Source organism: Sturnus vulgaris, chromosome 6 (assembly GCF_052056855.1).
Source record: "Sturnus vulgaris isolate bStuVul1 chromosome 6, bStuVul1.hap1, whole genome shotgun sequence".
NCBI classification, from domain to species: domain Eukaryota; kingdom Metazoa; phylum Chordata; class Aves; order Passeriformes; family Sturnidae; genus Sturnus; species Sturnus vulgaris.
Genome location: NC_142248.1, coordinates 10,737,582 through 10,763,086, shown reverse-complemented (window position 1 = coordinate 10,763,086; position 25,505 = coordinate 10,737,582). Strand labels below are relative to the sequence as shown.

The 25,505-nt window shown below is 44.1% G+C and overlaps 2 protein-coding genes across 3 annotated transcripts in view; one reads left to right on the top strand and one right to left on the bottom strand.

Moving 5' to 3' along the window:
* The window catches only part of INO80 (INO80 complex ATPase subunit), a 62,412-nt gene extending 53,262 nt beyond the window's left edge, over positions 1–9,150 (top strand). For both annotated transcript variants that reach the window (XM_014869234.2, XM_014869235.2), the window contains exons 30-36: positions 1,184–1,342; positions 2,614–2,716; positions 3,267–3,355; positions 4,168–4,323; positions 5,403–5,562; positions 6,337–6,546; positions 7,160–9,150. In XM_014869234.2, the coding sequence (XP_014724720.2) occupies positions 1,184–1,342; positions 2,614–2,716; positions 3,267–3,355; positions 4,168–4,323; positions 5,403–5,562; positions 6,337–6,546; positions 7,160–7,377 (1,095 nt within the window). In that variant the 3' untranslated portion in view covers positions 7,378–9,150. The remainder of the gene's footprint in view (positions 1–1,183; positions 1,343–2,613; positions 2,717–3,266; positions 3,356–4,167; positions 4,324–5,402; positions 5,563–6,336; positions 6,547–7,159) is intronic.
* Positions 9,151–21,778: 12,628 nt separating this feature from the next.
* Positions 21,779–24,305, bottom strand: CHAC1 (ChaC glutathione specific gamma-glutamylcyclotransferase 1). The gene is made up of 3 exons (XM_014869192.2): positions 23,994–24,305; positions 23,804–23,839; positions 21,779–23,572 (listed from the first exon to the last, which is right to left on the bottom strand). Exons 1-3 carry the CDS (start codon positions 24,234–24,236, stop codon positions 23,141–23,143), a joined length of 711 nt encoding a protein of 236 aa, XP_014724678.1. The 5' UTR covers positions 24,237–24,305; the 3' UTR covers positions 21,779–23,140.
* Between the last annotated feature and the right edge of the window lie 1,200 nt (positions 24,306–25,505).

Below are 25,505 nucleotides of genomic sequence, written 5' to 3'. Positions count from 1 at the left end.
GTACACGGTTTTTTGTTACAGTTGGAAATTTCTTCCCACTCCACATATACAGAGTCCAGAAAGGAGTTGGATTACTGAAGGGGGTTACAGGTGCAAATGACACTTAGATGGAACAGCATTCACTGTATGAATGACTCTTTGCTCCTAAGGTTCAGTTGCAAAGGAGCCAGTGGAATAGTTACCAGTTACCCTTTTTTCTGTGCCTGAAATAATGCCTGTAAAAGTAGGAAACCATTTGTAGCTGAGGATCAGCTACTCAGGAAGGATAGATTTCTTCCCCTGAGGTGTAAAGGCAGACTGATTTAGGTGAATTGCAAAGATTTCTAATCTGAAGCAGCTGCCACTAATCACTAGGGTAGGAATACTGATGAACCATTCATCTTTTCATTAACAGCTATTCTTGTGCTTCTAACCTGCACCTGGTGTGTTTGCAGATTTGACCTCAAGTCTGTAGCCACAGAAACCCAAAGATCTCTGAATCAAAAAAATCCGATCATATTTTGCTGTCAGTCACAAGAAATCAAAAGAAAACAAGTATCTGTAGGATTTTCAGGGTTTAAAAGAAGAAATAAACAGATGGAGCCTCAGGCAGGCTCCTTGCATGAGCACTTTTGGGTCTGTGTTTTTCTGTGTAACTTTCTTAATACTTTATTTTGCTGTCTAAAATTTTTTAAAATGCTTTTGGCTTTTATGCTTATTGTGCATAAAGTACTATTAGAGTGATAGTGCAGTATGAGTTTAATGTGGCATTTCAGTTTTTTACAGTCAAAGTACTAGAAATGTTAGACTTGATCTAGGTTTTGAATAAAAATTGGAGTATTACTTTTTGCATGAAATTCTGATATGATGGTAACACTAAAATGCGTCCATGATGCGGTTAGTCTGTAATTAATTGCATGACAGTGATTTAATGTGATAACAAACTTAGGAATTTTGTGTCTCCCAGTCAGGTCTGTTTAAAAAGATATTAAAGACCTTCTGTGCAGTTGACACATTCATAGTGTCAGTTAGTTTGAATTCAGGACTGGGCAAGGCTGGTTTAACAAAGCCTACAGCAGGGCTGTAATTCTGTGAAACATGATTGAACTTTCCTTGTTATCAGTATATTGGACTTCTGTTTGTTTAATCACCAGCTGCTCTAAACATATGTTTTTATTTAATCCTTTCTGGTATTGCCTTGTAGGTAATTTTCTATGACAGTGACTGGAACCCAACAGTAGACCAGCAAGCCATGGACCGGGCCCACAGGCTGGGTCAGACCAAACAAGTCACCGTGTACCGCTTGATTTGTAAAGGCACCATTGAGGAGCGCATCCTTCAGCGGGCAAAGGAGAAGAGTGAGGTAGGAATAAGGAGCTCACCTCGAATGAGAAGTTACAGGAATGGTGTCACAAAGCACCTGTCAACATGAGTAAAGAGACAGAAAATGTGTCTGCAGGGAGACAGAAGAGAAGGCAAAAGGAAGTGTCTTGTTCAAATGTGTGTCTCTAACACAGCAACAGTCCAGTGACTTTATATGAACTGGAAAGAAGCTAATTATTTACAGTATTACTTCATGAAAACTATTTCTTATGTTGCAGTGGAACTACTCAGGCTTCTTTAAGACTAAGGTTTCTGTCTTTGCTATGTCAGAGTTACTCATTCCTCTCATGTTACACAACAGCTGATTTTTTTTTAAAAGACGTTTGGAGGGTAATCAAGTGGAAATTATTTGAGGTGTGAGGGTTGCCAGAAAAGCTCAGTGTCCTGCAGCGCCAAGCAGTAAGTGTACTAGGAACTTTAAACCTCATGATACTTTTTTGACAAGAAAATAACTAAAGAGATGAATGGTTTTTGGTAGCAGTAGGTACACTGTATACAACATTCAGATATTTTGTCTACTTGGAGTTTCTTCTAGCTTTTGGATGCTGCTCATAATGTTGCAGCAACTGAATGCATTCACATTTCATTTATTGAAACAATTTTTTTTCTGATATACTGCACTAGAGGTACCTGAAATCAGCCTGAAAATTAGATGTAATCTTCTGCTGGTGATCAAAATCATTGAAATTGCCTTTTGTTAAAGCTTGTTCTCTTCTGTTAAGTTACAATTCTTCTTAGTTGTTGGGGTTTTTTTTCAGATAATTCTAGTAATAGAGGCTGAGTGAATTGCTTAAACTGCAGGACTGACTTAGGATGGAGATACAGTTTTCAGTCAAGGAGACTAAAAGTGTTGCAACCTTTAGGAATATAGTCTTCATGATCCTCTGTGCAGTTACTTTAAAATTTGAATGGGTAAATTATACCTGAGAGGGCTGTTGCCATATTTTTGTTTGGTTTTGTTCAGCAGTATATTAATACCATTATAATTTGTGGTCTATTACATACTGCTTCAGGAAAATGTAATTTTACATAAGGGATAGTAATTTTCTGCTTTCTCTCAGTTGCTTCTTGTATTTTATACCCTGAAATTTTGCTATTAACTTTAGTATGATAGAGAAATTGGATCAAGTCTGACTTAGATGTACTTGCATGATTTTTGCAGCTGGCTTTCAGTGATGGGTAATGAGAAATGTTTCATGGCTGCTTTGACTAATTTTTCCTTTTCTTCACTTGTTTTTTTTTTCCTTCTAGATTCAACGGATGGTAATTTCAGGTGGTAATTTCAAACCTGACACCTTGAAGCCAAAAGAGGTGGTCAGCCTTCTGCTGGATGATGAGGAACTAGAAAAGAAATGTATGTGAAATTGATGTTTCAGCAATTCTGCCATTTTCCACTTCATTACCTTATGAAATCTGTGTTTTTATCTCTACAAACACATGTATTGCTGATAACAACTTCTGTTTCCTGCCTCTTTCTGTATTGCCAACTCTTGTTAGTACAAGCTGGTTTGATATCACTGCTGAGCTGAATGAAGCTGTGCAAAATGAGACATGATGACGTGATTAAGTTTTTATTGGCGTGCATTCAGGATCATTACATTGTTCCTGAATGACAGAGCTTTGACAAGAACTGTGTAGGTCATGACAAGAAAAGTAAAAGTGATGTATTTCATAATATTTTTGAAGTTAGAGGCATACTCTTTCATGTTGCTTGAAAGAATAACTTCCCTATAAGACTTTTTAGTAACTTGGAAACAAATAGTTTTGGTAGAGGAATGTTTTCAATATGTTTTAGTTTCAATACAACTGACTTTTCTTAGTTCTGTTAGTAGTTCTTGTCAGATACATAAAAGGATAGGAGTTATCTTTCCAATGGTGACAGCTTTGTATTTCTTTTCCAACAGTGCGTCAGCGTCAAGAAGAGAAGCGACAGCAAGAAGAAACAAATCGTGTGAAAGAACGTAAACGTAAAAGGGAAAAATATGCTGAGAAGGTACTTTGATACAGAGAGGTTGCCTCTCTGTCAGAGATAGAGCCAGAAGAGCTTCAGGATGTCTGTTAGGGAATGTGGAAACATTTTATGCCAAGGCAGTCTTAATGAGTAAACCTTCTTGCCTTTACTGTTGAAAGTCAGTCTGTGGCAGTTCCTTACACGGACGAGGGATATTACAAAATAAATAATGCACAGTTACCTGTATTTTAGTCATTGGCAACTTCAAAAAAAGGGAAGTAGTGTCTATCCAAACAGATCTGACTGATCTGATCGTTATCTGATAGTTTTAACTGATCGTTAAGTTGGTGACTTTATCAAGATTTCGTTCTGCAAGGACAAAAGGGAAATGTAAAGGAAGCACCAAACAGGGATAAAGCCTGCATGGCTATGGGGCTTCTGTAAAACTAGGGAAGATCAGTTTGTTTAAAAAGCATCACTAAAGCCAGTTTATGAAAATTCGGAGGTTTTAAGACAGTGAGGCTTTCCATTAATTAATTGGAACTTCGTGTAGTGGTAAAGAATCTCAAGCTTACTCCAAAAGGTACTAGAAATCAAAGTAATTTTGTAAGTGGAATACTCCATCATTCCAGCTATTTTATGAAGAAAAACAAACAAACCCTTCTGAAATCTAAAGAAGGAGTATTAAAGGGATATATTACCGTCTGTTTCCTTCAGAAACTTGTTTTGGGAAATTCTTCATGTGGCATTCCTTGAGTTGAAATACTGCACTAGATTTTGAGATTTTGGGTTGCTTGTTCCCATTTTTCTGTTTTATTGCCTTTTCATTCCTGGTATTACTTCATTTATTTCAGAAGAAGAAGGAAGATGAATTGGATGGGAAGAGAAAAAAAGAGAACATGAACCTTGTGATCCCATTTGTTCCCTCAGCTGATAACTCCAACCTCTCTGCTGATGGGGATGACTCTTTCATTAGTGTAGACTCTGCCATGCCCAGTCCTTTCAGTGAGGTAAGGCTCACCCCTGCTTTAACCCACGTACTGTTTCAGTTGTGGACCTACATCTTGTAGGTTTCTCACTGTCTGTTACTTCAGCTCTTGTAGAGCTTTGACTGTGTGGGGAAGTGATGTGTCTTAAAGGTGAGCCATGCAAATGAAATCAGTTTAGTGAAGCTGCTAATAAGCTGCCTTTCAGCTCTTCATGTTATTTGACGTTCTGTTATTCCCTTCTTCCTTTACTCTTTGCTTCCCTTTTCTTACATTGAATTTATGCCTTGGCTTTCCTCCCTTCCAGTCTGTGAAATTTTTCCACTTTTGCCTGGAGTCCTACTTATATTCTACCTTCTTTCTTTTCCCCTTTTCCTGCCTTTCTTATGCTCACATTTATAACCATGTGCCCTCTCCTATACCAATATCTTCCACAGCAAGAACACTCTGCTCCTGAGCCAAACAGTATCCCTCAAATAGCCCCTTGACATTCAGTGTCTTTTTAAGTACCCCTCACTAGTCTTGTCTGTGTCTCTATCTCTGCTTCCTCACTTACATCAGATTCTGAATTACTGTGGTTTTTCTCCTCTGGAATTTAAATTAAAAATTCTCAGTGGACACATCTTATTTTCCTTCATCTGTGTGTAAAGAATTGCAAATTGGTTTTAGCAGCAAATGCATTTTGTTCTGTGCCATGTCGATTAAGATTTCTGTATTGTATTTTTCCTTTATTGATCAAGATTTTTATTAGTAGTACTAGTGGGTTAAGAATCCTATTTTCTCTTTTACAGTTGAAAATGCACAGTTGAACAGCAATTTACTTAAATCTCTGCTGAGCCCATTAGTCTTTCACTTCCTAACTTAACATGTATTTTCATGAATTGAAATTAAATAGTGGGTGGAGGTCTTTACTGCTGCTGGGCGTGTAAATAAAGTGTGCTGTGATCAGGCAGATGATGTATCCTGCTCATGCTGTTATTGTGGAGGAAATGGGAAAGAACAAGTACCAATTACTTGTGATTGTACAGGTTTTCAAAATGTTACTATCTTGGTGCTCTTTCCTAACCTGAGAAGCTAATGGTTTTGTTGTCTGTCACATTTAGATATCCATCAGCAGTGAATTACATATGGGCTCTATCCCTCCCGATGAGAGCAGTAATGATATGCTTGTGATTGTGGATGATCCAGCTTCTTCAGCACCTCAGTCACGGGCAACAAACTCTCCTGCTTCCATTACTGGCTCAGTTTCAGACACCGTGAATGGTAAAGTACTCTGGCCTTGATTTATTAAATCTTGGCTTTGCATGGCTAAGTGATAGGTTTTCTGCATTTTACCCAAGATATATGAATGGTTGGCAAGATTTGGGGGGAAAATAATTGCTTTTTCACTGACAAGTTACTTCTGATTTGATAGGAAATACCTATTTATAGTCTATCATTCACCACGCCTCTTTTATGTGTTAGTTACTTCAAAACGTTGTGTCCTTTGCTCCTGTGTTATGGAGGGCTCTTCCATTAAGTTTGTTACCAAATTATAGACAACCACAGAATTATTAATTTCTAAGCTTTTCCTTGAATTTGCTGTTGAGTTGATAATTAGTTCTCTATCTCCAGTGGGTGGTTGGAGCAATTTTTTTTTAAGTGCAATGTAATTTTAAATAATGTCAAGTGGTTTTAATTACTGTAGTTTTCAGAAACATAGTTCTTGACAAGTTTCTTTAGAGATGGCAGATGGAAGATAACTGCATCTCCATCTTCAAATAAGAAAATTCATCATCCTGAAGTAGAACTCAGAATCATCCACCTCTTTGTAGGCTGGATTCATAATAACACGAGTAGTTGCAGTTAATAAGATGCTGTTGCTGAACAGTGAAGTTTTGTACACATAATTTCTTTTCATGAGACCACTGCTTGCTCACAGTGTCCCTGTTACTGTAAATGCCACATAGGGACAGTATTAATGTAACTGGTGAGCAGCTTTGATGCTGCACTCACTTGTGAGGCATGTGGAACACTGTACATCCTTTCCTTGTTCAGGTGTTTCAATGCAAGATACGTCTCTCGCTGCGAGAGGCCAGTCAAGTCGAAGCCGGGGTCGTCCCAAAGGCGGCTCCAAAGGCGGCACTGGGAAGGGCAGGAGCAGGAAGTCGATCGCGGGGAGCGCAGCGGCGATGGCCGGGGCCAAGGCGGGGGCGGCGGCGGCCTCTGCGGCCGCGTACGCAGCCTACGGCTACAACGTCTCCAAAGGTACGTGGGGCACGGCAGGCACCAGGCACACAGCACAGCCTGCGTGAGCTGGCGGGATGGCTGCTCGCAGCCTCTCGGCAGATAGGTTAAAAGCGTTTGTTGTTGCTGTTGCTTGTCCATTATATTCTGAGATCCGGGCAATACAAAGTGTGACATGGTAAGAGTGTGAGCGGATAGCCAGCTTTACCTCATCTTGAGTTTTGTCTGCCCTTTGAATTATCTCTTACCAGATATTTTTCCTCTTGTTTTTTTTTTTTCTTTTGTTGGTTTTGGGGGATTTTTTATGTGGCGTTCAGGCAGATCAGATAGTGTTGTTTATGCCATGGCTTTGGCTGTGGTTTTCCTGCATTGCATCATGTTGAAGTTACAGTATCGTGTTCTAAAACCTGCTAAACTGATGGTGATTGAGCTGCAGCTTTACACCAGCTGAAGATAGCCCAGAGTATAACTGAAAGATGTTTTGGATCATAAGGGCATCCCTTTTCATTACACTGTCATAAGTCACGAACACAGAGTAGCCTTAGGACTGATTGTTAATACATTGTCTGCTGTTGAAGAACCACAAGTGGAGTAATATGCTCATGTAGAATGTGATTCTCTTTTCCATTGCTAGGCATGTCTGCAAGTAGCCCTCTACAAACAGCAATCATTCGGCCTTCTGGACTTGCAGATTTTGGACCTTCAAACGCCTCTTCTCCCTTGAGCTCCCCTTTGAGCAAAGGAAACAATGTCTGTGGGACCTCCAAAAGTTTAAACCTGACCAGCAGTCTCATATCAGAAACTTCAATTCGGAAGCAAAGCAAAGGTGCCCACACCTCAGGTGGTCGGTAGTAATTTTGAACCCCCAAAGCTTGTCTGAGCTGTGTTGGCTTTCAGAGTAGACCACCCTGCCAGTCAAAGGCATGCTAACAAATGCCTTGTTGCTGTCCAGCACGTGTGTGGAAAGAAAATCAAAGCACAGTGGGAGCGGGTGGTTGATGTGAGCACTTTGATTATGTGTATTCCAAAAAACTATCTTTGCAGACACTGCAAGAAGGAGGGAAGGGAGTCTGGGGTAAGAAAGCATCCAACTACTCCATGCAATATCCTGCAGCTGTCTGTGCTTGAAGTCGCACCAATATACTTCCTCTCTTATAGCCTGAGGTGGAGCCCAGCATTAATTTTGTCCTATGAAATCAGTATCTGAACCCCAGGAGAATCCTGTAGAGTCACAAGACATTTCTGTCCTGGCAGCTGGTCAGTGAACATGCAGGAGTAATTGGGGGCTATGCTGAAGATGACGTGTGATCAAAAAATTATTGGCTTCTTCTGGTGTGGGTGTCTGGGTTCTTTAAAGACTTGAAATTCTAAGGAAGGTATCTCAGGTGGTTTCCAGGGAGCAGACTCTTTTCAGCAGCATTTGTCAGGAAGATGTTCAGGAGCATTTGTCAGAGCTGCAGAATACAGGGAGTGCTGTCAGGCCTCGTGAGAGCAGCAGCACAGCCTCTGCTTCACACAGTGGAAGAAAGCGCAGGCCAGTGATCGGTTTGCATTTCAGAGTTCTCATCAGCTCGAACACTCACCATGTTCAGAATGATTTCTCTCATTTTTGAGGTACGCAGAACTCTCAAAAGCTTAGAAACAAAATAATGCTCTATTAGTACAAATCTCGAGAAGGAGGAAAATTGAAGTGCTGAGGAGGAGTTTGTGCTGCTTCTCTCACTGTGCTGTGGCAGTGTGGATCTGCAGCTTGCAGTGCTGTGAGAGGACCAATGAAAAACAATCCTGAGTGAGAGAAAACTGTGCCATTCCCCCTTCCAGCCAAATTCTGGGAAAAAAATTGTCTCATATCCCAGCCATCCCATTGACTGTTCTTGCAATGTGTTTTCCCTTCATCTTTGTGATCATCACACATACTGGCGTGGTTGAGTTCACTGCAGTGTGCGGGCAGTAGCCGTGTCCCATGAGGCTGATAGAAGGCAGTGCTGCCAGCACCCATCCGTGTTCTTGTTCCCTGGTTGCTCCTTCCCCATTTTTGATGCACAAACCCTGCCCGTAGCCCCTTGCTTTGCTGTAAGCGTTGTCTGCATTGCACTGAGATTTAGGTGTGGGACAGTTGTTCTGTCTCACACATTGAATTAAGAGGCTGTTCTGCCAGGGCACTTTCATCCCTTGAGAAAAGCAAGTTGAGTTGCAGGTCTGGGCTGTGACAGTGGAAGATGATTTCTTTTTTTATTATTATAATTTTTTTCTGACCCCAAATCCTTTGCCTGGCGTCCTACAGTGTAGAGCGAGTGCTTCCTGTTGGTTCTGCCTCTAATTTGCACACCTGAAAATAGCAGAACTGAGCTTAGTTAGATTGATTTTTGAACAGATTTGCAGGGGATAATTGAGGGGGAGGTGATGTTTAATTGACTCATGAAGACTTCCCCCTTCCCCTTCTATTCACATGTATATATGATATTTAGAGGGAATCAGACAAATGCCAAGCCTTTTTTTCTCTTTGAATGTGCTGTCTATTTTTGTAACTGAACTTGTACATATGTATAAAGAGAGACACATCTTTCTTTTACTAACTGGAGGAGAAAATCTTAAATAAAATGGAGTGAGATAATTTTATGTAAATCAGTGTCTTTGTGGTTTTTATGCATGTAGCTGTATGAATGAGAGGATTAGGGAAGAGAGCATGGAGGGGTGTGCATCTGGAAGTGCTTCTGGAGACCAGCATTGCTCACTGTAAAGCTCTAGAGTGTCTGTGCTCTGCCAAGTATCATGTTTGTAACCTTCTTCAGTTACAACTGTACCCGTACCCCATGTTTGTATTTGCTGATTACTTCATAATCTATTTTGGAGTAAGTGTGCAGCAAGTCCCAAGAAAACAGAAGCAACTCTCTCTCTCTCTCTCTCTATATATATATATAATATATATAATTACACAGTACCTGAACTTCAGTGGTTGAATTCAGTACAGTTGATTGTTGAGACATCATTCTCTTATAGTTTCTTACTTTTTTTCCTTTTTTTCTTTCCAGTGGGAGTTAAAAGGACTTTTTTATGCAGTCTTGATCTCCAAACTGCTAGACAGTTGCATTAATTTATAATCCAAAGTGGAGAGAAAAAAAAAATTACATTTTTGCAAGCTTTTCAAATTATAATATGGACTGTCACATGGCATACTTTTGGAAGATTAAATTATTGATATTTAAAACACTGATAAGTATAAAAATAAAAATATACATTTAAGAGTATACATATATTTAGACTATATTTATAAAAATTATTAAATATCTTTAACATAAAATAAATTTTAAAAATATTAAAAATAATTTAGATTAAGAGAAACACCAAATGACATCACAAGTTGTGGCAAAAGCAGTGGTAGCTCATCTGTTTGCACAGTTTGTGTCAGGCCGGGAAATTCAGGAGGATTTAACATAGTTATAAAATAAATGAACTTCTAGATCATATTCAGTTCAATTTCTATAAGACATTGAATTTCAACATTCTTGGTATTATGCATCATAGGAGAAAAGATTCTGTGATAGTAATCAAGAAATTGGGAAAAAACGTGTGATGGCTGTCCTAGTCTAATTTCTTGGTTTGGGGAAGGAAGAAGTGCTATAAAGACAAAAACTCAGAATTGATTTAAGAAGGTAGAGGTAGTTTTGTAATTAATACCTGGGGAACACTTCTGTTGAAGTGAGTTGGGTGTGCACACTGAAGCTTTGTTCTTTATCATTTCATCTGAGCATCTTTTCACTCCAGCTGTTTGTTATGTACTTCTAAAGAGAAAGTCACTTTATTCCAAGAGATCAAGGTATTTGGGTGGACACAATGATTGAATGAACTGAGTTTGTGTATTGAGCTGGAATGGTGAAATAGCTGTCAGTATGGTTTGGGGGATATTTGGAGTGCTGTGTATTACTCATGCTAGTTGATTATAGCATTTTACTCACTGATTACTACAAAACTGTTAAATACAGTTCATTGATCAATGATACTACTGAAGATATTTAAAGGTGATAATTTTCTTAGGTCCTGAGAAGTTAGGACTTAAATTTAAAGTGCTGTAGTGTCCCAGCCTCACACACATTTTTGTAGTTTAGCCTACAAGGGTTTTGTAGTTCAGAAGGGTTCCCAAAACACCCTTTGTCCCCTAGCCTGCATTTTCTCTTTTCTATTATGGTTCAAGTCTGCTGTCCTATCCATTTAGCCAGCCATTAAATTCCCTTTCCTTATTCTGCAAAGAGATGAACTGCAGGTTACCGCAGGATGGTTTGAACTGGGAATTGCTTTAATTTTTCACTTCAGGATATTACTGCTGCACTGTCCAAATGTAGTGTTATTTCTGTGCCTTCTCCCCTCTCTGTTGCATGCTTTCCCCACCACAATGTCCCTGCTCTTCGCTGTCCCGTGTCCCCTTTGTAGAAAGCTGCCTGTCTGCCTAGAGCTGTATCTTGCTTTATTTCCATATCCCCAAAGTATTTCCTTCAGCAGCATTTCCCAGTGGGGGAGGCACGCAAAGCTCAGTGGGAAAAGCTCCATGCAGCAGGAATAGGATCTGCACTACTTTGATTGTAGCTCAGGAACAGCCAAGTTGCAGCTGAGAGGAGGAAGAGCACAACAGATAAAATCACTCTGGGGCAGGATGTGGATCAGTGTAATTTGAGAAGTGTTGCCCTGTGACCACTGCACTGCTTGTCCTGTCCTGGTCTCCTCAGCGGAGTGAGCTGGCCTGCTTCTGCTTCCAGATAGACTTACAGGCTCCTCAGCTTCTCACTTCTGCCTCCATCTTTCTTTTTTTGTTGACTCTCCAGTCTGAAACACGTTATAACTCTCAGGGAGCCTTACAGGCATGTCTTGTGTTCCCCTTCCCGCTCAAGGAGGGATGGTGGCACACGCCCTGCTGTCCTCTGGAAATCTCTGTTGGAGTGGCTGGAAAACAATTTGTAGCTCGCTACCCAAAGGGATGCTGCTTGCATGTGAAGTATAACTGAGACATATGTACTAAAATAAAGGTAATCATATCTTATACTCCTGGAGTTGTGAAGGATTTATTTTTTATTTGCAGCCTGCACCAGTTGCATAGCAGTGAATGAGAGGGGAAGGGATGACTCAGTCTTTCTCTCAGGACCATCTATTAGGACAATACAGATGGCCCAGCTCTCAGATTCAGCCAGCAGATCTGATGAGTAAACAAGTTGTTCTTGTAGCACTCACATTAGCATGTGCTCCTCTGAAAAGCATCCAACAAAAGCCTCTTGAAATGGAGGAATGCATGATAAGATGAGTTGGGTTTCCTCCAGCTTCAGCCTCCTCGTTCCTGTCTACCCCTTCAGAAAAGTGAAGTTACTCCAGAGCTAATGGGCCTTCTAGGTATTTTGTACTGTATTCTATTTATAGAATGTTCTAGGGGCATATGAGGGAATTCTTCTGCATCCTAAGCATGAGGAAGTGTTTCAGTACTCAGGTATGAAACAGTGACTCCTTCCTTCCTCAGCTGATGAGCATCCCTAATAGAATGAGGGATGAAAACATTGGAACACCACTTCTGTGTGTTGTTGAGTTTCCCATGGACTGTCTCTTCCTTCTTTGTCAGTACTGCTGGTTCTGTTAGGTCTGCTCTACTTAACAGGCGACCATGTGAGCTTCTAAACATCCAAGCACTTCAGTATCCCTTATCATCTCTGTGACTTTTTTTTGCAAGCATTTGGTTTTTTCCTCCCTGTCCTCAACCTTATCCAACTTTAAAAAAGACCCAAGTGTTGTCTTCAGTGGTTGGTAGGGGAAATGCTTCTGTCTAAAAGTGTTAACTTTTAAATGCATGACCCTTATGCCTTGCACCTCTATTGTGAGGACTGTGAATTAAGATAAAGTTAAGCATACAGGAAAAACTCTTACTGTTGCTCAGAGATTAGAATTTACTTGGAAATTTACTACTGCTTTGGATTGTCTCACAAAACTGATTTTTGGACTATTTGTTAAATTTATTCAAATTTTCTTATTTATAACAAGAAACTAGCAGCTTTCTTCTCAAGATATTCAAGAAATGCTCTCCTATTAGGTGAAGCTAATCCTGTTAACTTCACCTCTCATCTATTCCTGTGTTCCTCTGATGTATCCCTACAGCTTAACTTCCCAACTGGGTCTTCCTCTGGGAAGAAATACATCACAGGTGGGAGCCCTCCCTCCATTCCATGGTAAGACGTCATCTGTCTTTCAGGTGGCTGTCCTTCAGGTTTCTTTTCAAGTGCGGTGTTATAGTCTCCCTTGATGTTACAGTAGAGTTCAAACACAGAAATTCTCATTTTTGTTCAGTTTAGTGAGTACATTTTAGAGTTTTGCAGCTGCTGCATAGACAAGGGGTTTTGTGATGCTTGTTCTTCAGCAATGTTCCTGAAGAACTCCCCTCCCAGGTAAGCTCAGGAAAAACATTTGCCATTCTCTAATTCACAGCCTTCTGTAATTCAAGTAACTTTCCTCCACAGACAAGTCAAAACTTGTATCTGGATTGGTGTAAACCCATCTGAGTTCCTCACAGAAGTGCTTCCAAAGCAGTCGCCTTTGGCAGCCCCTGCTCTCCCCACCGTCAGTCGGAAGCAGCAATGCACGGTGTGTGTCTATATTTCACTCGGCCTATGGAAGCTGATGGGGTTTTTTTAAGAATGGGAGAGTCAGCAAATTTCACACGTAGTTGGCTGAATGTTGCTTTGGGTTTTTTTTTAAACTACATTAAGCTTTTGGCGTGTGACTGCAATTAGCTACGTGCTGATCAGCGGAGCGTGCTGCTGCACAGTAAATGCAATGGCACGTGGCCCGACACACCCTTGAGTGACACTTCATTATCTGTGACACAGCTCCCAGGTTTTACCTTTGCAAGCAGGGGAAAAAGAAGAAGTGTTCCGTCTATATGAACCTTCAGGGAATTTTGAAAACTTAACAGCCAGAAACCTATTATGGGGGTTTACTCCATGCATCTGGTGGGTGCTAATGGGAGGGCCCTTCTGAGTCTTGTTTTTCTTGCTGCTCCTGGTCCATAGAGTTTGTGTGAACACTTTTTTGAACAACATCTGCATTCCTGCCAACCTTCCTCTTCTTGCCATTTAATCTAGATTTTTTCATTGATTTAATCTTATTTGCAGTCATAGTACTATGGTATTTTGTAGGACTATAGAATGGTTTTGGTTGGAAAGGACCTTGAAGGTCATGTAGTTCCAAACCCCCTGCTATGGGCAGGAACAACATTTTTGTTGAAGTGAATCTTGAAATAGCTCTAAAGGTGCATAATGGGACATTGCAGTCCCTGGATTTCAAGGGCCCCTGATGCAGTAATTCAGCTTCATAATGTTTGTTTGTCCAGATGACTGCAGTCTTTCATCATTCTCTGCATTTTCAAAGTGTGGAAGAAGTTACTGTAACTAACTTGCAGTCATAATTTTACTGAGATACTTACTTAATCTGGTTAGCCCAAAAAATTAAATTTTTCTTAGTAGTTTAGTAATTTGACGCTCATATCAATTCTAATTGACTAACTGGAAGCTTATTGACATTGTGATGCTGAATCTGTAATGCACAAGGAGGTTTCTAAAACAGTGTTGATTTGGGACTGGAAGTCCTGACAATTCCTTTTATTGGCTGCTTTGAAGTGCTTTGTACGATTTTGAAACAACCAATCATGAGCTTTGCAGCTTCCCTGGCTTTGATAACTTGCTGTTAGCATATGCAATCAAGGGTATATATTGTATAATGAATGTAATTTGGTTTCACTGCAGTTTGCTGTCCTTTGTATCATTGTGTCTGTCTGGAATCAAGTAACTAAGTACTAAGAGTGAGAACTGCTTTGGTAGAATATTCACAGACAAATTAGAGAAGCCCAGCTCTGCCTTGCAGTCATATAATTGGTAGCGTATGGGAAAAGTAATCTTGTTTGAATTTTTAATTTAGACCAGATCTCGTGTTTGAGATGTTACAGGAATTAACACAAGTGAGATGTGTTGTCAGCAGGTAAAAGAGCTTGAGATACTGCAAGAAATTTGAATGATGCCTATGAAGCAAAAACACCCCAAGCTATGTAAAAATGTTTCTCTGCTGAGCTTGAATTTTAGTTGCTTTGGTATGTGAAAGTTTAAGAATGCTGAGAGCAGATCACTAAACTTGAAACCACACAGATCCTCACTGTGCAACCGCAAACATAAAAGTACCCGTGAAAATATGAGATGACTCGTGCATGTTTGCGTCAGGATGCAGTGCTGATTAGAGGAGCACACACTATCTCTTTTCCAGTGTGGTGTCACTGAACACCCAATGTACAGTTCCAAGTAGTCTGAAGAACATCATCCCTCAGTATTTCACAGTGTGCTTTGAAAGTCATTGTACCCTTTTGAAATCATATTGTTGATGTCTCAGCTCCCCGTCTGTACAATAGAAATTACACCTCTTCACAAAGGTCTCATGAAGAGGAATTTAAGCTTGCCAAGGTGCCACAGTGATATGCAGATGTTGCTATAGTGATTTGCCAGAGAAAAGTCAAAGTGGGGAACAGTCCCCCTGTGTTTGTGTGCATAAAGGCATAAACAAATATAGGACCAGGCAAGAGATAAAGGAATTGAATTGCTGCTCATTTTAATGTCATCTCACCAAATGAAACAAGGTAGCAATCCTCCGGGAAAAAAATAGTGGATATTTATTCTGAATGAGCCTAGTCCCACAGTTACTTTTTTCCCCTCAGTCCTGAACTCATCTGCCCTCAAATTATAGGATGTATTCCCAGGAATAGATTCAGAATATATGTAGTTTAGAGATAGAAATGCTGCCAGAATCAACTGTACTGTGCAGCAGCAAGAGACACTTGCATCTGGCTCCTGCCTAACATGTCCAGAGGTAATTGAGTCTAACAGTTGCTGTCAAAGGAAAGATGAAAAGCAGCATCTGTCATAGCTGTGGGGAGCAGGGCACTCCTGCACTTTTGCCTCTCTAAAAATGGGATTGTGTGTTTGTGGAGAGAAACAACTTGAAGTAAAACACGCTCCTATAAAGCAGAGCAAAGAATGAACGTACATATAATCTAAAATGAATTTATGTATAATCAATTATATATCAATTATGTATAGCTGTTTGACACATACTTTTGGCTCAGTTTTTCTTAAAGAAATGAGTACTTCATTGGAAAACATTTAAGAACAAGTGAGAGATTTCAGCCCGCGACGCCTGTAAAAGCACCCTGAGGACAGAGCTGCTGACCCCGGCTGCCTGTAACAGGATCTCCCACCCCTGTGCACCTCCAGCCCATCCACTAACGTGTCAGCCGCAGTCCTGGGAGGTCACTTGCAGCGCTGGCTGTCGCTTGGTGCTGCGACACGTGGAAGCGCACACGTGCCAGCGCTGCCCCGCGTCAGGAGCCCGCGGCGTGGGCAGAGGTGGCAGCTCCTGCCTTTCTTGGCCAGCCCCGGGGCCAGGACAGCGCCTGCTCCCTCCCTTCCTCGTTCCCTCCTTCTCTCCTTCCCTCCTCTCCTCCTTCCCTCTCTCCTTCTCTCCCTCCTTCTCTCCTTCCTTCCTCCTCTCCTTCCCTCTCTCCCTTCTTCCTTCCTTCTCTCCTTCTCTCCTCCTGTCCTTCCCTCCCTCCCAGGGCATCACGCTCTTCCTCGGTGCCGACTCGGAGTTTGGAAAGGCTGGTGCGCCGTCTAGACAAGGAAGGGATAAAAAGCTGCTGTTAAAAGTTTGTTTTCTAAATGTTTTCAAATGTCACATATGCTTTGTGTAGACAGAGTTTAATATCAGCGGGCTGGCTGCGGTTGCCCCCCAGGCGGTTGTGTTGCAGAAGAGGATGTAATTGCCATAAGTGGGCTGGATGTGCGTCTGTGAAATGACTTCCATATTGTCTGTGCTCTTGGTGTCTCTCAGTCCACAGCCTCAGCTTAAGGCAAAGCAGAGAGCTGAGGCCAGAAAGTAATGAAAGCCAGTGCTCACGGTGTCCTGTACCATTCCCTAGCCTCTCTTCAGCCGTGAATGGGGGCCTGGGGCAGGTGTGGTGCCGTGCCAGTGGGCACACTGTGCAGTGAGTGCGGGTGGCAGGGAAGCTCCCAGCCTGCAGACACGGAGCGTGGGCAGCTGCCCGGTGTGCCAGAGCTCTGTGCAGGGCACAGGTGAGCTGCACATACCCAGCATGTGCCCAGCCAGCTCAGGTGCGGGTTCATCATGTTTCTGAAAGTCAGGCTTGCTAATCAGCACGGGTACATGAAACCTCTCCTCTCCAAACTCTCCAAAAGTCACCCTCTGACTTGCCTTTCTGTGAGTGAAACTCTTGCAGATTCCCAGGTGCCTCAATAGCTGATACCTGCTTATGGACAAAGCAGCCTGCTCCTGCTATGTGAGCCAGCAGGATTTGGGTAGTGGGATAAAAACTTCCCCCTTCCTTTGGTGACAGGAGTTTTCAGTGCCGGTAGCTATCAGGTGTCTCTTCAGTTGTCAGGCTTAGGCCAAATTGATCCCTGGTGGTTTTAATTGAAGTTTCATGGAAATGAGTCCTTTTAAAACAGTGAGGTGAGGGAGGCAAAAAGCAGCGTAAACAGGAGGACATAAGAAAGAAGTCTTTGTTCTTGTGTTCCCAGAGCAGCCCAGCGTGGTCTGGGAACAGTGTGGTGTCCCCAGCTAGGAAAACAGCACCTCTGTCTTTGAACTTCCCTGACCTTTTACGTTATTTCAGTCTCATTCTCTAGAGTTCAAGGTACTGGCTGTGCTTCAGGAATTTGCAAGCATAAACACTCATCAGTGTGGCTGGCACTATGATGAGATGAAAAGGGAGTTGAGAAGGTACAAAACACAGCCAAAAGCCAAACAAAAAGTGTATAGGGTTTGTAAACAAAGCATGTAGAGCTTCCCCAGTGCTGCCCAGAATGCCTACTTCCTTCCGCCCTCCCTCCCCTCCAGGGCTCAAGGCTCCTTCAAAACCACAAGGGGCTTCTCTCATAATTTTAATACAGCACATAAATCAGGGAGGTTTTCACCTAAGCCAAGGTAACTAGTTAGTAGGAAATTCCTAAGTCCTTTGAGCAGCAGCTAGTTTTGCTTCAAGTGTAGTTTTTCCACAGCCTGACTGTAAATCAATTTTGTTAATCCTTTTCCTGTTCCTCCTATGCACCGGGACTGATTCTGTACTGAGCTGGGCTGCGTGCTGGTGGCACATCACTGCTCAGTCATGCACTGGGACTGCACTTTTTTATGCTGCATCAGTCCTTGAGTTCTAAAAACCCTTTGGATTTTGTGCTACTGAACTCTGTGCCCTGTCATGAAAACCGGCGGCATCAAAGTGAGAAAGAAGTCTGACTCGGGGAACTTTTCCCACCTAAATTCTGCTCATTTGTCTTCCCTTCTGCCTTTGGGCTGAAATTACTGTATTGAATGTGATAAAACCTGATTTAAAGTTTCAGCCCTAAGACTGACTACCAGTTTTTGGGACATGTCAGCCGTGCCCCCATTCTGGTGCTGAACTATCTGGAATGTGTTACATGGAGAAGTGTCAAAGCACGCAGGTGACAATGTCTGGGTACTTTATGCAAAGTCAGTTTCCCTTGTCTTGGTGCAGCTGTACACCCAGTAGACCCTCTTTCTTTCCCCTGCTTTCTTTTCCCTCTAAGCTTTCCTGGTAGTGGGAGCACAAGAACAGGCTGTTACCAAGCCAGATGTGGTTTCTGGACACATCCACCCTGTGCTCAGAGCACACAAAATCCTCTGCTGCCAGGGGAGTGCTGGCCAGCACAGCCTCTGCAGCTCCAGCTCACAGGAGCACCGGCTGCTCTGGCTGCAGGGGCCGGCCTGGAGCAGTGATAAGCGTTCTTTGGGGTTTTATCTTTTGCTATTCCTCTGCCTGTGAAACATCTATAAGTAATTAAATCCCTATTTCAGCGTCTTTCCTGAGCAGCAAGCTGACACATATGGAATAACATGTGCTACATACAACCAGCTGCAGTTCCTGTAACAGATGCTAAGTCCAGCGTGTGCCATTGCCTGGGACTTGCAGGCCACCTGCAAGACTCCCTGCACACATGGCAGAGCCCCAGGGAGCCTCTCAAGCCTGTGGGCATGCAGGCAGAGCTCCATCTTCGCCCTTCAGCTCCTCCTGGGACTGAGATCCTGGGCTGGCTCCTCAGTAGCCTTAAAAGTTTGTGCTGGCCCCACTCTTGGGATACTCAAATGTACATTTTCCTCAGGTAGACTTGACCAAGCCATTGGCTGCTTTCACACCCATCTGAGGAAATCTGGTCTGTTTCCTCTCCTCTCCTCTCCTCTCCTCTCCTCTCCTCTCCTCTCCTCTCCTCTCCTCTCCTCTCCTCTCCTCTCCTCTCCTCTCCTCTCCTCTCCTCTCCTCTCCTCTCCTCTCCTCTCCTCTCCTCTCCTCTCCTCTCCTCTCCTCTCCTCTCCTCTCCTCTCCTCTCCTCTCCTCTCCTCTCCTCTCCTCTCCTCTCCTCTCCTCTCCTCTCCTCTCCTCTCCTCTCCTCTCCTCTCCTCTCCTCTCCTCTCCTCTCCTCTCCTCTCCTCTCCTCTCCTCTCCTCTCCTCTCCTCTCCTCTCCTCTCCTCTCCTCTCCTCTCCTCTCCTCTCCTCTCCTCTCCTCTCCTCTCCTCTCCTCTCCTCTCCTCTCCTCTCCTCTCCTCTCCTCTCCTCTCCTCTCCTCTCCTCTCCTCTCCTCTCCTCTCCTCTCCTCTCCTCTCCTCTCCTCTCCTCTCACCACCTCCTTCCCTTGCCAAGTTGCATGCATTTATTGTTATCCACCACAAATATGAGTTGGGTCTCATTAATTTTCTGACCCGGGGGAGTACACAAAGCACAGGTAAGTTCACATCTTGAAGATGCTATATTTAAACCACATTTTTTACTAAAGCTGGAATCACTTTGGTAGATTTACCTGAGTGGTCTCCACTGTTCTGGACACTCCACCTTCAAACTGCAATGATACTGTAGCATCTAAAAACCAGAGATTTTTCCTCTTGGTTTGGTCTTTGAATCCTTTTAACATTGCTGAGTTTGCTTATCCTTTCCCCTGCCTTTTAAGGATTGTTTGCCCTCAGGAGTGCTTTAACATATGAAGGCTGGGGCTGGATTAACTGTTGTCATCTGCATTATTTAGTTGACTTGTGCCACTGCAAAGCAGCCGGGCAAGTCCTGTCTTAAAGTACTCAAGGAAATGGTTATTCAGGCCCATGTTTCAAGACTGTGTGGGAACTTCCGGGCAGGAAAATGGAAAAGGCTGAAGAAGGAACTGAAATCACATGAATTGTGCTGGTTTTAAACTTGGGGAATATGCAATTGATAGCCCTTGTAAATGTGTTTCCACTGTAATTGGTTTTTAATGTGAAGTGACCTGATAGGCACAAGCTTGTCATAGGGAGGTCAGAGAAAAAAAGGGAAGACAGAGAAAACTGCACGTGCAAGGGGAAGCTACTGGATAAGGAAGCATCTCCAGAAGTTTCTGGCAACACTGGTTGTCCCACCATCTAACTGTGGTGTTTTTTCCCAGGCCAGTTGCCAGTGGCAGAGGTGCTGGAAGCTGGAGCTGCACTCACAGCCAGCTGCTTCACTTGGGCTGGAAGTCAAGGCATGAGGAGAGAAAACCTATAGTGAAATACATCTGGGGTAGGACACTGTCTTTGTGTGCCACCATACACCTGGCATGTCCCAGTGCCATGGTAGTGAGACTATCTCCAGGCAGCAATTATATTCCTCACACTTCGTTCATCAGAGGCAGGCAGTCCCCACTTTTGTGTACAAAATCTGGGCATCTAGGAAATGTTGCAGGGCACCATCTTTCCTTACTCACATGGCCAATGTTCAAATCTGGGATGTTAACCTTTTAAATTCATCAAATGACCAAAACATGACCAGTTCCTAGACTCACAGGACACATTAAAGCCTTGGGAGAAAGAAATTATCTAATTATTTCACTGTTTTACTGACTTGAAGATGCAGTGACAGGGTGACGGCAGCAAGCTGCCATATTCACCACTTCTGATGAGAAAATGGGGTCTTTTTTTTGGAAGTCCACTACAGAGAATTCCTTGGGAAGAAAACGGTAGCACAGTGGAGTAGTGTATCTGTGCTTAAAACTGAAGATTTTCAAGGAAGAACAAACAGCCATGGAAGGAACATTGCTAGTGCGGCTGCCTTGTTCACAAGTGTTCATTGCTTGTCTCTTACCAGATGTGAAAGATCATGGGGCCAAGCCAGGCTAGGCAGGACAAGGCAAGGGGCTCTCCCTGTGCAGTGGCAATGCAGGGTGCTCAGTGCACATCTGATACTAATTCCTGCCAGTGGCATCTTTGTGCCTGTGGAGATTTGAAAGGTGTGAAGATGATTTTTTTAGTCTGGAGTTATTCTGAAATCTGACCCCCAGTCTTGTACTAGGGAGAGAGTGTTTCTTTGCAGGTAAGTTCAATCTTTAACCCTTTGATTTTCCAGCTGGAGGCTGCACCCAGCCCCCATGGTACAGCTACTCAGCTGAAGTGAGAGCCTCCACCATGAAAGAATGCTTTTCTCTAGTTTGTTATCCCCGAAACACACAACTGCATTTAATTAGTGGTATATTCAGTTGTTTCAATTAGTTTTCACTCCATCACTCAAGTCTTGAGGCAGGTTATGCTGGTAGGTACAGTGATCTGCTGGTGCTGAGGGAGCTGGTAACTGGAGGAATGGGAATGTGCTCATTACCCCTGTACACACCACGTGGGGCACAAGGCAGAAGAAAAACAACTGACTCCCTTACTGTAGCCAGCAGATCTGGCTGCCAGCTGCAGTTTCTTGTATGTCCACTGTTACTTCTTGGAAAGAGCAATGTCAAATTACACTCAGAATGAAAATCCTTTCACCTGCCAAGGAAGAATTACATTTCTGTGCCTGCCCTGCAGAGTTTGGAAGGCTGGCTTGTGTCTGTTATCAGTACCACCACTCCACAATCAGCAAGAGCTGGAAAGAGAAAGTCACTGAATCCCCTTTTCTCAAAGGGAAAGAGTCAGTCTGTTCTTCCACTAGATCTGGCAGAGGCATGCTGCTTAGCAGCAGATAATTAGAAAAACCAAAACAAAACCACAAAAATCCATAGGAACTTTAGCAGTTAAGGCTTTGTTTAAAAAAAAAACAATCACCATTAAAATACCACAAAAAAAGCCCCAAAACAAACAAAACCCCACAAACAAACAAAAAAAAAACCCCAAGAGTTCTTATTTTGAACTCTAAGTTTGTAATGAAAAAGACCAACACCAAAGTATGAGACTGACTTTGTCAGTTTGTTTTATTACTGGGCACAGCATGGTACCACTTCATATGCATACAAGCCACAGTAATACAAACAGTCCCTAGCCTTTTTTATAATTAAAAAAACACATGGTATTTGGGAGGAGCCAACAGTCCCAGGGGTCAGCTCTCAAGAGCTGTTTTGCTGCAGTTGCAGTAGCAGCAGTTTTCTCACAAAATACTGTGGGTTTTCATGCTGTTAATATGTGAAAGTCGGAGCTTGCAGCAGTGCCTCTGCTTGACGTGATCAAGGCAGGCTTTTCAGCAGCTCACAGGCTTGCAAGTATGCTCAGTCATGGTGCTCTGCAGTCAAATGGAAGTGTGCCAGACAGACACCCCTGTAGGGAACTAGAACCCTCAGATGTTTCTGCAGAAACACACATCGAGGCTTATCCAGTGCAGGGCTAGTTAAAAATCTCCTGCATCCTGACAGTTTTCCTGCAGGCAGCACAGGCTTCCCACACAGGCAAGACCATTTCTTACAGAGTCAGTTATGTCTGGAGCAGCACAAGGACAATGAAGCTTGGAAAAAAACTTGTCATTAAAGCAGGCTTAGCTCCTCAGAAAACAGATTTAAAACTAGAAGGCACAAATGCAAGGTTGAGTGTGGGCTGCATACCACTGTGGCATGTGAGTAGTTTAGATACCCCTCCTAAGAGGAAATATATCACATAATAAATAGAGTATGACATTTTAGAAAATAAGTGCATTACTGTGATCCTTCACAACATAAGGAAGTAGGATCCACAAGAGCATAAAGAGGCCTGTTCATTTATATTGCACAAAAGTTCTAAAATTTAGTGTCAGGTCATTGTACTGGAGGTGGGACAAGGCAGGGGGGAAAAAAAGGTTTTATTTGGCAGAACCTGCCAAAGTCTCCACCACCACACAAATAGCTTTTTGCCAATCTGAGGTAGAATTACATATATACTGCTCAAACCCAGTCAAGTCCTGCTCAACTAGTCTTCAAAGAAAAGAAAAGAAAAAAAAGAGAAAGTGCACAGAATAAATAAGCTTCTTTCTCTAAAGAAAATGGGTGCCTCAGGTTTGATTCCCAGAAGCAAATCTTACAGAGCAGAGTTCCTGTGAAGATCCCAGCTCTCCATCTGCAAAGCAGTGATGGGTATTGTGATGCTACAGATAAGGAGTGTAACAGGTACTAATTGCAAGTCCTATAGCAAGTGTTTTACTCTCCACTTCCTCCCTCCCCAAATACTTGCTAATTCTCCCTTTATTCACTCAGTCCAGTATTTTTTATCACAGTTAAGACTGTCCCCACTGCTTTCTTCTCCCTTATGTCCCTTCTATTGAACCTTGCAAAAAAATTTCCTATTTCAACCCTTAGACTTCTGAGGGACACTTGCAGTTTCTTCTAGAGACTCCTCTGTGTAGTATAGACATGGAAGGATGGAAATTAGAGCCTCTTCGATGGAGAAGAGATGTTTATCCTCTGCTTGAGGACAGAAGTAGCGCATAAAGTCTGCCAGTCTCAGCAAGTACTCGATGTTGTGACCAGCACAACCACTCGAGACAATGATTTGAGCTGCAATGTCTTCTTCAGATGCTGGGCCAAGGTAAGAAGGGTTCTGGGGTGTTGCAATGTAAACAAGAGCCAGGATGGGTTCCTCTGCATCTTTCTCCTGAGGGTGGAACTTCACCAGCTTGGTGTCATAGCCTCCCAGGACAGCTTCTCGCATGTTGAGATACTCGAGCGATGCAGCAATTTGTTCCCCACGGACTTCATAGGCTACACCCCACGTGCACGCCTGGAAGTGAGAGAGCGGGGTGGTTACGGGATGCTGAACTGCAGTGGCCGCCCAGCCGCCCGCTAATGTTTCACATCAAGGCTCCCTTACTCGGGGGGTCTCCGCACAAGTGATAACAGGGCGGAGCAGGGAAACACACCGCACAGCAACCCCGCACCATCCCGGCGGGGCTCAAGAGCATCCTGCCGCTGCCATCCCCCAGCCCAGCCCAGCCCAGCCCCCGGTACTCACCCCGCAGTCCTCCAGCAGCGTCACCACCCGGCCGGGCTGTGGGCACAGAGAGGCAGCGCCGTTAGAGCCGAGCCGCGACACCGGCACCCCGCGCCCCCCCGCCTCTCCCCCCGTTATTTATTTACCATCCCCGCCGCCCCCCCCCCCCCCCCGTTATTTACCATCCCCGCCGTCCCCCCCCGTTACTTACCATCTTCTCGCTGCCGCGGTGGAAGGTGTCCCCCTGCCAGAAGCGCCGGCTGTACCCGCGGATGAAGCCCACCTTGCGCGACGTGAACTCGAAGCCCGGCCTCCACACCAGCGAGCCGTAGCCGAAGATCCACACCGGCGCCATCAGCTCCGCTCCCTCCGCCTGCCCCGAGGGCGACGAGGGGAGGCCCGGGCTTGGCTGCGGCTCCGGGCGCTCCTCGGGGCGCTGCGGGTCGCGCTTCATGTCGGGGCCGGGGCTGCGGGCGGTGCTGCTGGAGCGGCTCGGCCGCCGCGGAGCTTTAAAGGCGGCCCGGGCCCGCCGCTCCGCCCCGCCCGCCCCGCCCGGCTCGGCACGGGTGATGCAACGAGGGCGGGAGGTTTCGCGGTGCCGCCGGTGGGGCAAAGCGGGCCGCGGGTTGCGTCAGGCGCCGCTGTCCGGAGCGGGGTCGGGCTGTCCGGCCGCGCTGGGTGCGAGATTCCTGCCTGGGAATGCCAGGAGATCAGCCGCTGGCAGAACCCCGAGCCCGCTGGAGCAGAGCTCCCCGTGCCCACAAGGGAGAAGCTGGGGTGGAATGAGCGCCCAGCCCTCCCCAGGTGCCTGCCCCACGCTCCCGGCTTTGGCTTTATCCCAGAACCCGAGGTGCTGCGCTGGAAAACCAAGCAGTTAATATTTAACAGGGTGACGCGACAGCTCCTGACATCAACAGGACCAAGGCGTACGGCACATAGGCGAAACAGAATAAAAACATCCACACTAATGCAAGGACGTGGTGCTGAATCCAGCTATTGAGTACGTTTTTCCCAGTGCTGTACCCGGGCTGGAGTGCCAGCTTGTAATACATAATATTTGTTATGGGGAGGGGTGCAAGTGCTGTCCGTGTATGGGATGGACACCCAGCTGTCAACCAGCATTAGGCACGTTGTGACAATTAAAGAGCTGGACTTTCACGTTACAAAGTTACTCATTTTGGTGAAACAGGAGGAGAATGAATGAGAAACAAAACCACCAAAGTGTTTCTCATGATTGTTCTTGTCCTTCGCACTTTATCAATCTAAACAGTGTATTTATAGTCTTTTATTTAGTCTCCTGTTGGTCCCCATCCAACTGGCACCCACCTTTCCATTCCACTTAACAGGGCATTGCAGCTACAACACCCACGGTCCGTGGTGGGTGCTCCCTGTTCTGTGGTGTGCTCACCACGGGTGACAAGAGCCTGCACAGATATCTGCCCTGCTGCTCTGTGCCTTACACAGCACATCCTTTCCTCCTGCCCTGCACGGCTGACTCTCTGACTTGTCACCTTGTGGATGACCCTTCACAAGGTCAGCCCTGTAACAGAGCCCAAAGCTCCTTCATTTTCCTCTCCACTTGCGCTTTTCCCAGTCACCTTCTCTGCCTTACTCAGGCTCAAAGGAATGGCGTTGGCATGGCATGCTCCCAGCCCTTCACACCACACACCCATGCTGGCACAGGCTTGCAGCCTCTTAATCCTTTTCTGATGGTCCCTTTCCA